The 13,817-nt window shown below is 38.1% G+C and overlaps 1 protein-coding gene across 1 annotated transcript; it reads right to left on the bottom strand.

The window, feature by feature from the left end:
* Window positions 1-11,412: 11,412 nt before the first annotated feature.
* On the bottom strand, window positions 11,413-12,964 carry LOC110649123 (KIN17-like protein). The gene has a single exon (XM_021803553.2). The coding sequence runs from the start codon at window positions 12,789-12,791 to the stop codon at window positions 11,598-11,600; it is 1,194 nt and encodes a 397-aa protein (XP_021659245.2). The 5' UTR covers window positions 12,792-12,964; the 3' UTR covers window positions 11,413-11,597.
* Between the last annotated feature and the right edge of the window lie 853 nt (window positions 12,965-13,817).

Genomic DNA, 13,817 nt, shown 5'->3' with positions numbered 1-13,817 from the left:
CGTTTTGGACACGTCCTCATCCCTGATTCTCAACTGATGGTAGCCTGATCGCAGGTCTATCTTGGAAAAGAATCTAGCCCCTTGGAGCTAATCAAACAGGTCATCGATCCGAGGAAGTGGATACTTGTTCTTCACAGTCACCTTGTTCAGCTGTCTATAGTCAATACACAACCTCAATGACCCATCCTTCTTTCTCACGAATAGAACAGGAGCACCCCAGGGTGAAGTGCTCGGACGTATAAAACCCTTGTCCAAAAGCTCTTGTAGTTGCTCCTTCAGCTCTTTCAATTCTGCTGGTGCCATCCTGTAAGGTGGCATTGATATGGGGTTTGTACCCGGAACAACATCAATGCAGAACTCTATTCCCCTTTCTGGTGGCAACCCTGGAAGCCCTTCAGGGAAGACATCCATGAATTCTCTGACAACATGAACATTTTCCATGCTGACACCTTCTACAGATGTATCTCTCACCAATGCCAAATACCCTTGGCATCCACGCCTCAACATTTTTCTGGCACTAATTGCTGACACCAAATTATATGGAGCCACGCTCCTGTCACCATCAAAGCTAAACTCTTCCACACCAGATATGTGGAAATACACCTTTTTGTTCCTGCAGTCTAAGGTGGCATAATGAGTTGCCAACCAATCCATCCCCAAAATTACATCAAAATCCATTACTGGTAGAGGAACCAAGTCTGCTGGAAGGATCTTTCCATCCACTACCACTGGGCTACCCGGAAAAACCATATCTACCTCTATGTTGTCACTAAGTGGGGTAGCTACCGACAAAGGGCATTCTAAAGTTATAGGGTTTCTACCCAACCTCATGGCAAACACAGGGGAGACAAATGAGTGCGTAGCACCCGGATCTATTAAAACACGAGCCTCATAGGAACAGACCAGAAGAATACCTGCCACAACTGCATTGGAAGCTCGAGAATCTCGGTGGGTCGTGGTGAAAACCCGAGCTTGACCCCTACCCTGAGTGGCGTAACTCGACATCGACTTCTACCTCGACCGCCTCCAAATCCATGTCCCCCTTGTCCTCGGCCCTGTTGGCCACTGAACTGACTGCCTGCCATGTTGGAAGCACCTGGATACATCTGGCGAGGAACATTTGCAATAGAACCCTGTGACCCCATCTGTGGCTCACTGAAAACGGGGCATTCCCTAGCAAAGTGACCTGGTTGGCCACACCTGAAGCATACTCCTGAACCCATCAAACAAGGTCCTGAATGTCCTCTTCCACACTGTGTACAAGGTGCCAAGGAGGATCCTGAACTGCACTGTACCGGCGCGTGACCACCGCTGATCCGTACACAGTGCGAATCCTCGTGGTTTGTGTCTAAAACCACTTCTCTTGTTCCTACTCTTTCCTCTGTAATTACTCTGGCCACCACTATCCGGAGTACCCATTTGGGGAACACCGGTAGAACCCTCTGCTCTGTTTTTCTTTGCTCTTCCGCTGTCATCCACAGCATAGCTAATCTCAATTTGTCTGGCTCGATCAACCACCACATCAAAAGTCTGATCAGACATCATGGCCAGGTTCGCATACCTCCTGTCAAGCCCCTTTAGGCATCTCTTCACCTTCATAGTTTCTGTAGCTACTGCTGTAGGGGCATATCTGCTCAATTCCAGAAAATTGCAGAGCATATTCATCTACAGACCTGCCATTCTGTCTTAAGGCCTCAAAGGCCCACTGTTTCTGATCTCTGAAGCTTTCTGGCACAAACCGATTGATGAAAAGTTCCACAAACTGAGTCCACGACAAACCCTCCATCCGAGGTAACACGTAGTCATTCATCCATTATCTAGGCATAGGCCCCATGACATGCTGTATACACTCTATTAGTCTTCTATCACCAATCGCACTGCTCTCGCCTGTCTCAGAATCCAAAAACCGATATGCATCGTCTGACACATCATAAGTACCAGGCACCAACTTCTTGAAATTTATGATCTGTTTGTAAGGTTCTCCTCTTGGTGCGGTGGACTACTGCTGTTGTGGAGGGTGGACCATATACTGCGCCATCATGTCGATGGTTCTCTGCAGACCAGCTAGAGTAGCTGCCATTGGGTCCATGGGACCCTGTGCCATAAAGGATCGATCTCAGATCGGGGTGGCTGCCTCTACTTGAGCTCTAGGCCTCCTACCCCGCCTTCTGGCGGCGCCTCATCTGGCCGACACCTCGTCAGGCACATCTGGTTCTGGTGCAATGGCAGCTCTCCTGCTTCTACGCATTTTCCTGAAATTCAGCAGCATTAGCCCACAAAATTCAAAACTGCTCATTACACAGCTCTATAGACTCATATTTATACATAATATATGGAGCAGAAACTAGAAGCAAAGACGACAATGCAAGACGAATGTGGACCCTATTTTTCCGCATGTGACTCCTAGTAGACTCTTCCCAACACTTTAGACAAACATTCCCTAAGAATCTGGAGCCTAAGCTCTGATACCACATTTGTCACGACCCAACCTATGGGCCGGACCGGCACTAGGACCTGGGCCAGCCTAAAGCCCCCGAGGCCAGTAGTAAGCCTAACTGTTCATTAACCCAACTCTAAGGCCCATTTGGGCCCAAATTCAAGAAATCAAACGGACAGAGTCCGGCCATAAAATGGACTTTCCAACGGGGAGTTTTCGACTCACCCGACCTGTAAACACAATAAATACTCAATTGGGGAGCTCAGCTCACCCTCCACATACTCATCAGCATAAAAATAAATGGGAGCTCAGCTCCCTCATCCAATCCATCAAACATGCATAGCATATTAAGTTTACAGGGACCCAAATCAAATAAACATTTCTAACACATGCGAAAATTCTAAGATTTTACAAGTTTATACAAACATTAGTAATCGACCTGCGAGGGAGAAAGCAGGTTAACCTCAAAAATATCCTCCTGTGGCCTGTAAAAATTTTTGAACAGGAGTGAGCGTTCGACTCAGAGAGTAAAATATCAATTTTAACCATAATCTCTATAACTATCTAGTACTAATGCAACCTGTGGAGTGAAATGCAACAGCAACAACATTTTCACATCATAACATCAAAAAGGTAATTTGGAGCACTCACGCACCCTGTAACATCAATCATAATATATGGGAGCTGATCCCCTATACAGCTCTCTTAAATCCAACCTGGTGCCAGCGAAGAACTCAACTCGGACTTCCACTTAATAACCAAATCGGGGGTCCCAGCGAAGAACTCAAGCCGTGACTACCCCCAGAAGGATCGGGTCTCAGCGAAGAACTCAAGCCGTGACTACCCGTCCTATCCATAGTCTACATCACATCACACGCACGCCAACGCACGCACACTGCTCCAAATTACCACAACAATACTCATGGCACGTTAACAGTTATGAATGCAACATAAATCGTGCCTAGAGTTTAACTACATAAATATATGCATATAAGTGATGCATGGGCATGCTGAACATATAATAATATCGAAATTACAATTAAAATTAATATTTTACTCACAGACTTGACGACAATTACTGTGGCGTGGCGGAGAGGAAGAAGGTCGTCTGGCTCACCTGACAATTATATTACAATTATTTAATACAATCTGACTCAATACAAACAAAGAAAAAGACCAATACGTCCTAAGTCGTACCGAAAATCCGGCAGAGTCTCCCCTATACCTAGGACCTACCCAACCTGCAAAATGGCTCAAAACACACTTCTATATTTACAATCCATATATCCACAGCTCAGTCATATCACACAGCCCCTCCTGGGCCCATCAAATCAATCATCCATCACAGTATGTAATATTTCAATTTAGTCCTTATAATTGACCATTTTTGTAAAAACTGCCCAAATAAGTTCTAAAAATTCTAAAACTTTGCCCCGCGGTCCTTAGCAATATTACTAAGCTATTGCAAAAAGAATCATAATTTTCTAAGCTACCACGAATATTTTACGGATTTTTAATCCTATTTAAGCACTAGAAAATTACGTAAAAACAAGGTTCGGGTTTACCTTTGCCGATTCCGACTTCGGGGACGCGCTCGGGACGTCTGACAATGGGGGGCTAGCCAAAACCTCGGTCCAATTCGGCTTTTGCATGAACGGAATTTCACAGACCCGGTCAACTGTCGAATTTCCGCGAATTGAGGATACCTACACGAAGCCCATAACACAGGGGTTAGTACATAAATTTTTCAGAATTTTCTAAGCTCATTTAATGCTCGGAAATACACTGCGAAGTTCCGTGGGACCCACCCAAAAACGGTGTCAGAAAAATTTGAAATTTATGTCGCCGCGAAGCTCTCGACGAGTGGAGCGTGCTGGTACCCTCGGTTTTCTCGTGGGATTCACGGTTTTCGAGAAATCTAGCCCAAAAGTCGAAATGGGCTAAAATCTTCCCGAGCAAAAATCGGACAAACCGCTCGATGGATTTCGGCGTTCTTGGTGTCTATGGAAAGCTCTCGTCGAGTAGATGATTTTAGACACAAGACCCGGTCCAATTGGTGGCCGGATCGGCCGGAGAAGCCGAAACGCCGCGTGGAGGGCGTTGCGCATGGCTGCGCGCTGGCTGGGTGGCAGGTGGTGGCGCGGTGGGATGGGGTGGCAGGGGAGGTGGCTGGCCGGCGGCAGGGGAGGGAGGAGAGAGAAAAGAGAGAAAAGGAGAGGGAACGACGTGCGGGAAGAAAAAGGGAAGGAGCGGTCCGATTCGGCCGTCCGATCCGATCCGGTTCGATTCGGCGGTTCGATTCGAAATACAAAATTTTGAATTTTTACTCGCCTCGGACCAAAAATGAGGTCCAAAATTCAAAAATTCCAAAAACTCGAGAAAAAATACGTAGACTCCAAATATATTTTTAGTTTTGCCACGTGGTCTTTAAATTAATTTTTAAAAATCATTAAAGTTTATATTTTTCGAAAATCGAACCCGATTTTTAAAATCCGAAAAATCTCAAAAAAAAAAAATTTCAAAAATTTAATAAAATTAAAATACCAAAAATGCTCATAAAATTTAAAATTTTGGGGTGTTACAACTTCAAGCATACTTTAACCAATTAATAATAATTTTTTTAATAAAAATAAAATTATTTAATATTTTTTCTTAAAAAATACTTGAAATAAAATGTATGGAATAATGATGAGGCATTCAAACCCTGGGTCCAACTCCAACTCCAACTCCAACGTTTCAATTCCGAGCCACCTTGTCTTGTTTATGGATATTATAAAGTCAAGAAAGGGGAAATTAATGCTCATGACCTCATCTTAACAAAAATTAAATTTTTATATTTAATAATATATTTTAATAACTTGTAGAGAAAATTTAACCAGCTTTATAATATACATAGATAGATTTTAACCACCAACTAATTCAAATCTACAACAAAATAATTATAGTTAAAGGTCCTCTCATATTAAACTTGGTGCCCAGTCTTAAGCTGCAAAATGGAAAAAATAGGTGAAGCATGTTATACGATTAAAACATTAGGGCGTGATAAAGGCATATTATTTAGGTCCAACTCCCAAATTCCCAAACTTGAGTTAATCATGGTTCAAATGATTTGTCGAAAATCACACAAACATGTGCAAAGCGCAAGGGCAGCAAGGCAAAGCGTGAGAGATAATCCAGTGGTTAAAGCTTGATTGTAGTGTGAAGATCCCATACATAAAACTTGACCACTGAGATGGTAGCTGACATGCATGGTCACGCACACAAATCAGTCACCTAAGCCCATTAGATGAATTCAACTTGCTTCCATGCTATGAATCCCGTTTGAGGATTCGCATGAATCACGCACACAATTACTTTGAGATCCAAGCATATGGCATCGCAAAGGATTGAAGCCAATCCACACCTGTCTTTCTAATTGCATTTATACTCCTAATATTGTCTCTTAACTGTCCAATTTTCAAACGAACAAAAATCATATGAAGGCTTTTCAGCAACACATGACATAGAAGCTTGATATTAGAGACTTGTAATCTTGCAAAGAGAAGAAAAACAAAAAACAAAACAATAGTTCATTAAGTTAAGAATGGGCAGAGAAAAAGAAACATAAAATGAAATCAGGCAAGGCTTTAACAATGACTATGAAAAGATGAGCAATAGTTGATAACTAAATTCGATGACTATATATTCATGTTCGTTTGTAAATGATTCACAATCCAACACATGATAACTACTGCCAGAATTGCCAAATGATATGATAATAAGGGGAATAGGAACCGTGAGAATGTATGGGAGGAAAATATTGTACAAATAGGGTAGCATTGTAACCAATTGTGTTAGCCAATAAGTCAGTAATATAAGAATTACTTCTCTCTTTATAATTCTCTCTCTCTCTATTTCTTATCCCTATTTCTTCCGTTCTCTCATCTCCTTTTTTGTACTTCTCATCCCTATTTCTTCTATTCTCTCATCTCCCTTCTTCTTATTATCTGAGGAAGTACCCTAACTCAGGGATTCTGCAACAAATTGGCATCAGAGCCCTTTAATCAGTGGGCAACAACTAGAATGCTTCATCAATGGGAGATCAGTAATAGTCTCCCAAATACCAGGTTTCTTTCTATTCTTATCTTCCTTTCTTCTTTTCTTTCCTTTCCTCTCTTTATTCTCTCTAATGCTGTTCTTCTATCTCTTCCCTAATTCTTTTCAATTTCTTCCCAATATCTTCTATTCTAGATCTGTAACACTAGAACTAGGGTTTCTTCTTCTTCTTCTTCTTCCTTCTTTCTCTATTTCTTCTTCCTTCATATCTAAGATTCCTTTTCCTTCTTTGCCAAAAATTTTTTTCCTTTCTTTCTCCTGTTTCTTGCTCTGTTTCTTCTTCTCGACAGAACCCTATTCTTTTTCTTCATCCTTTCTTCTTGAAATTCCAAGAATTACTTGAAATAAAATCTCTCCTTCCTTCAATTTTTCTATTTTTCATCCTCTTTCTATCTCTTCTTCTTCAGATTTCTTTAATTTCTCTTTATTCCTCTTCCCAATTCTTCTTTCTTGATCTGTTAGGGTTCCAACTTAACTCAACTCAGCTAAGCCTTTATCCCAAAAATTTGGGGTCGGCTATATGGATTCGCTTTCTCCACTTTGAATGATTTTGGGTTAAATCCTCATAAATGTGTATCTGTTAGGGTTGCAAATTTAGATAAATATTCTAGCATTTCCCTTTCCCTTAATTCTTTCCATTTCTAGCTCCGAAACTCTATTTTAGTTTATGGAAATAATTCCTTGGTTCAAACCCTGCTCTTGAAAATCTTGACTCTTACTAACCTTTCTTTCCCCGTTCCTATATTTTCTGAATATGGACGTACAATCTTGGGAACAACAGTTAAGGAATTTGGAACAAGGCATTTGTGAAATTGTTGATGGGGCATTTAAAAGGTACAAGGAAAGGCTGGATAAAATATAGGAGAAGTGGGGGATATCGTTTCAAGAGAAATGGAGAAATTTGAAATAGAGGACCAAATGTCCATTAATAATGTGAACATAGCAGAAGAGGACCACAATGTAGACTATTTTCATGTGCAAATATTGAACTTAGATGAGGAACAAGTGGAAAATCATGCTTCACTTGCTACTGAGGAATTTAGAAGTGACTTGCAGCCAGGAGGTAGATGTTAAGGCTCATATCCTTAACCTGAAGTTGGAATAAGTGAGTCATGATATTCCAGAAAAGCAGTCCATAATGATTTCAATTGGTGATCAGACAGATAGGATATCATTTGAGCTAGTGAATTAAGAAGAACAACAAGGAGATATTGTTTCAATTCCTGAGGAGGTGCCAAAAACTGACCAAGTTTAACTAATTTCTAGGCGTTACTTTTGCTACATATGATCCTTTCCAAACACATGGCATAACCTGGATGACTCAAGGGTAATTAAGGTTGATGAAGAGGTTGCTTTTGAATTTCATTGCTATAATTTGGAGTGGGTTTCCTATGAGATTATTCTTCTCAAAGAGGATGAGTAATAGAAATGGCAAAAAAACAAAATGAAATTAAAATTCTATCATTGGAGGGAGAAAGTGCAATGGCTGATTGTAAGAAAATATGTGCAGAAAATTCCAGTACATCAACATTCTAATTGGAAAGGCAATCTTGTTTAGATAAAATGCTTCCTGCCAATTCAATCCTAGCATTCAAGTGCAGCTCCACTGTAGCATTCAAGATGCTTACATAGAAGATTTTTCTTTTATTCATGGAACCTTTTCATTCTTAGGACAAGAATGATCTCAAGAAGTGGGGAATGTTATGATAATAAGGGGAATAGGAACTGTGCGAATGTATGACAGGAAAATTTTGTATAAATAGGGTAGCATTGTAACTAATTGGGTCAGCAAAAAATTCAATAATACAAGAATTACTTCTCTCTCCATAATTTCTCTTTCTCTCTTTCTTATCCCCATTTCTTCCGTTTTCTCATCTACTTTCTTCTACTTCTCATCCCTATTTCTCCAATTCTCTCATCTCCCTTCTTATTATCTGAGGTAGAACCCTAACTCAGGGATTCTGTAACATGATATTCCCTCTAATCCTAGTTGATATGATTCTTCCAATGTGCTCACAAAAACACCCTGGCTCTAAATAACATAAATGCAAGACCTTTAAATTGGAACTAATTTTATTCTCTCAATAACCTTATAATCTCTGGCAACGGGGACATTTAGTCTAACAAGCGTTAGAATCTATGGGAAAAAAAATAAAAAATGCAAGTTAAATAAAAATATGCATATTAAATGCACCAGCAATGTGGCTAGCTGAAATGCATCCATATGCACGCAAATTATTTCACATGCAACACCATCCCAGATCACCACTGCTTCTGGTATAGCCAAACTAGTGTCTTCTTCATTGTGGTCTAAAAATGTGCACGGCACAGAACTGAAAACTACATATATGCCATGAAAAAGCTAAAATAATGCATCTGGCATTATTTTTCTTACTTCCAATTCCAAAAGAAAACATTCCACAGATATTTAATCTCAATCTCAAATGCACCCAAAAGAAAAGGAAAATTACAAAGCTCTGAACAAAGCAGCATCTTAATAGGATTGTGAAGCTAAGGAGAGTGAGAATCAAGAAGCTACAGCAAAAGGAGCCTCCAATCAAGAAAAAGTGGTGAAAAAAGTCATGAAAACCAAATAATTGAAATGGAAAATTTTTTTTAAAGAAAAAGGGCAAACAGTTTATTGGCAAAAAATTTAGCACACAACCACTATCTAACATATTTAAGGAGGTGTTCTCTCAATAACAGCTCTAACATCAATCCAAACCATGGTTTTAAATAACAACCATTACCTAATTTAAAGGTTTTTTAGCTTCTTGTTACGTTACACCCGTTATTTAAAGGCAATAGAAAAAATGCACCTATAACAGCCGTAATGGCCTTTATGTAACGGTAACGACCATTATTAATGGTAACGGTTCGTTACCTCACTTTTTTTTGTCCTTGTCGAAATGGATGCAGTAGCTCTTCCTTAGTTTTAAGCTGCTATGTCTCGCTTTCTCTCTCAATTTTCTATTTTTAACAAATCTTTCACTTCCTTGTCTGTTGAACTAAGATAATCAACTAGTATCTTTCTAGTTCTACACATACATATCTTGCAAAAGATAAGTTATTTATTTATTTTTGGCTTTTTTCTTATTTTTTGAAGAAAAATATGTTTGATGCTAGGGTTTTTTTATTAAATTTATAGCATGAAGCATGAGTTTGCTTGATCTATATGTTATTATTTTTTTTCCTAATTTGAACTATTTTCAAAATTAATTTTAGGAAAATACATAAATAATTAGAAAATAACATCAAAGACACTTTTAGGCTTTATTAATGTTTGTTTAGTGTAATGTTAGTTCTTTACTATCTACATATAGTTATTTTAGTTTTGAATTGATTAATGCCAATAATGTCAAAGAATGATAGATTTAATGTTTTTATTTGATATATGTATGCATATTATTTAGTTGTATATATTACTTCTACTTATATTTTTAAATATCTATTAATTTCGTGAACTTTGCAAATTTTTTAAAGAACTTTGTGCAGCTATAGACTGTTACCGTTATCTTGCAGCCATCATAAGCCTATTTCTGATACCTGCGACCGTGACCACGAACCAGCCACGATTTAAATCCTTGATCCAAACAGACCAAGCACCTCCTTAAATATGTTAGTTAGAAGATACTAAAACTGGTTTAAAATTAAATTTGATATATTTTAGTAATAAGAACTGCAAATAATTAACTAACTTTTTTCAACATTGAAAATAGTGCCTTTTCAAAGTGCGCTTTTTTAGCCTTCCAACCTCAAACTGAAATGGTCCCTTATATGGTTCCATTTCCTCTAAATTGTAAAAGAGAACTGAGTAAGAAACAATAGCAAACTTTAAAAACTCCTAATATGCAACCAGCTGCTTTTATTTTGGCATCAACTGGTTTATGATCTAATCTTGAGTGCAAAGCAGTAATCTGAGCAACAGGTTAAATCCTAACACAAAATTCATAGATTACAATAGACGAGAAGAAAACATAATTAATCAAACCAGTAAAGAAAGTCAACCACAACATGATACATGAGATCCTAACCTCAAGAAGCTAATTCAAATTATATTTCATAAAAAATGGGAAGATCTTTGATTGCCAAATCCATGAAGAAAATAAAATGCAAAGTTATGTTCTTGTGTCAAAGATTTTCCACTTTACATACCCTTATTCACGAGGAGTAAAGATTAGTTTAGACTCTTCAATCCTTAAGCAGTTGAAAATAGTGCAAAGAATTTAAACCAGCTACAAAGTAGCAACAAAGTAACTTTGACAACATATTGTCCTAGAGACTTTTATTTCTCAGGAAACCCAAATCAACAGTCAATATATCACTAGTCTTTACTATAGAGATCTATGATAAGCTTCTCTGATGAATTCATGTGAGCTACTAAATACCTGGTAGAAAATTTCAAAAGGAATGCAGGTAATGCAACAAACCATCACCTAGAAAAGAATTTGGAGAAGTCAACAATGACTTGTATTACAGAGTATGATAATGTTGATTGTTAAGTTACTTAAGCTGCTTGACCAATCTACAAAGAGGGGCACTTAAACAAATGTAGCCTAGCAATTTCATATCAATAATTTAAACAGCATTGCTTAGTCATTCAACTGCATGTCTGTCAGATAATTATGAGGATAATTCATTTAATTATCTATTTAAGTAGTAAATTGGAATTCAATAAAAAAGCAAAGTACAACTTGCCATGTAATCCTAGAATGAGTATAATAAATTGTGGATATGAATTCTACTAATATCGTATTTATATTGATGATGTTGCACTGAAGCTCAGCAAAGCAAAAAAAGTTATATGGCACATGACAAATTAACAAGCAAAAAAACTTGCATCTAACTTACAAAAGGTAAGGGGGTATGAAAGCTGGAAGTTTAAAGATGAGTTTCTCAATTCTTTTGTCAATTTATAAACAGTTTCTAGATCATCCATCCAGAAGGAAAAGATACAAGATGATAAAAGATGCATCAACAGACTCTAGAAAAGATTAAAAAAAATGAGGAACAACCACAAAAGTTGAAAGATAATTCCTGGCACTGAAGTAAAATGTATCCAAACTCACTGAGCAAGTTTGCATATGTCCTCGTACTCCACAGCCTTGAGCACTCTTCCATCATAAATCCCCTTCTCTACCTGCACCTTGGCGCAAAACTTCTCTGTATCCACTCCCAACAACCTCGCATTTGACCCTCTGTAGGCTCCATTAACTATTCTTACAAGACCCCCAATCTGTGGAATCACAGTTTCAAGTTCTTCCTGATCAACTCTCAACACATGCTTACTCTCAAGCATCTCAATTTCCCCAACATATTTATCAATCACTTTCCTCAACACCCCTTTTTGCTTATAATAACCTTTCTCTGCCAATGTCTTACTCATCACCTTAACAATTATCCCTTCACACAGCCAATAATCCTTCCGATTGCTCCTCTCCTTGGCCTTCTCTTCCTCCCTCATCAACTCCTCCAACGCCGATTTCCCACTCTTAACCACATTACCATTTTCTTCATTCTTTCTATCCTTCTCCTCAATTTCTTCAAATACCAATCTAGTGGAGCTCTCTCCTTTTTCCTTAACAACATTATTTTTTGAACCAAGAGCAAAGCCAATCCTAACCCCACCCTCCAACTTCAATTCCTTAGCTGCAGGCTCCACCACTTCAGTACTCTCTTTCTCAGAATCCTCATTTCTAATTGTTGTATAAAATTGCTCAGCCTTCTCAATCTGTTTCTGGATTTCCCTCTCTTGCTTCTCCTCCTCAGCCAAATCTGCTCTAATTCTCTTATTCTTCATCTTTTCCTTAAAAAGGGTCTCTGAATCTCTATCAATATAAGTAATAAACCACCCTTTCGGCGTCTCCTCAACCTTGCACTTCCCCGTCCGACCCAAATACTTAACAAATTCTGTCAAGGTAGCCCACTGCGTGGAGTTCATATGTACGTGATGCCTGTCGTGGATATATTCATTGTAAACGACGGTAGCAGCCACCCGCGAGAACCGGTGGCTCCGCCGCATGAGGTCGAGGAACGTGTTCTCGAACTCGTCGGAGTAACCTTCGACGATGCGGTGAGGGTTTTGACCGAAGATTTGCATCTGACGCTGGTGGCTCTCGCTCATACAGTGGCACTTGAAGCCATTCTCGTCGCGGCACTGCTTCTGACACATTTGGCAGTACCATCGGAGCTTCTGGAGACCTTTGGCTTTGATTCTGTTGGCGATTGCTTTTGGAGTGAGAAAATCGTTCTTACCCATTTGAGATCAGAGATAATTGAGCTCAAAGACAGAAATTATAAAGGTTTTCGAGATGGGTTTGGATTATGTATAAATATTCAGCGGGATTTGAATCTAACTGAATCGATTTCAAGAAAAAGAATTGAATCAATTTTTACTGAGAAAAAACAAATTAGGGCAAAGAGCTTAACGAAGACAGAACATTGTTGGATTTTATCGATTATGGACCTCGTGTTTGGGGTGGGCCTTTCTCTTATATAATATATATAAATTAAAATAGATTTTACTTTAATATTCTGCAGCCTTTATCAGAAAAATATTGAAAAAAAAATTATATATATATATATATATATATTTCATTATTTATATTATTTATAAAAATAAAAAAAAATATATATTTATAACAATAAATATATTCGTTACTATTAATATGCATTAGCAACAAAGAGTTCACAATCCATCGCTAATTAATCTTTATAATGAGGAATTAGGAGACTATACATAAGAATGTTCCTAGTAGTTTCAAGATCCATCAAAGCATTTGCTTTCAATCATATATTTCGTAGAGTACAATGAATGTTCCTGTATACAGATAGAATACCTAAGTAATTATATATAGAAGAACTAATAATCAATCAATCCCTTCCTCTAGCTCACCCTCTCAGCCATTGTTAGAGATCCAATCATTGCTTTTACAACTTCTATTATAGTTCTTGTTCAATCCCTTGCTAAATTGTTTTAGCTTTGTCTACATGGAAGATAGGGTATGTCAATTAATGTCAATTAAATTACTTATTCTCTTCCACTTGACGCGAAAATACTCATCCTGTCGATAGATTTTGGTGATTTACACTATGTTTAGATTATGATTTGGAACGATTTCATATTATATGATATAATTGCTTTATATATTTAAAAAGATTATTCTTAAAAAATGATGGTTTGAGGTTGTAAAAGTATAGTTTTTTAACCATTATTTTATCATAACTTTTCTAACCACCAAATTGGTGATTTGATATGGTTTAGAATTTTTATTTTTCCATTTTA

Source organism: Hevea brasiliensis, chromosome 14 (assembly GCF_030052815.1).
Source record: "Hevea brasiliensis isolate MT/VB/25A 57/8 chromosome 14, ASM3005281v1, whole genome shotgun sequence".
NCBI lineage: Eukaryota > Viridiplantae > Streptophyta > Magnoliopsida > Malpighiales > Euphorbiaceae > Hevea > Hevea brasiliensis.
The sequence above is the reverse complement of the archived record's forward strand: the minus strand, read 5'-3'. Positions and strand labels throughout refer to the sequence as shown.

Bases quoted from the DNA above. Each gene is read 5' to 3' on its own strand.
- LOC110649123 (XM_021803553.2), bottom strand. From the start codon at position 12,791: ATGGGTAAGAACGATTTTCTCACTCCAAAAGCAATCGCCAACAGAATC.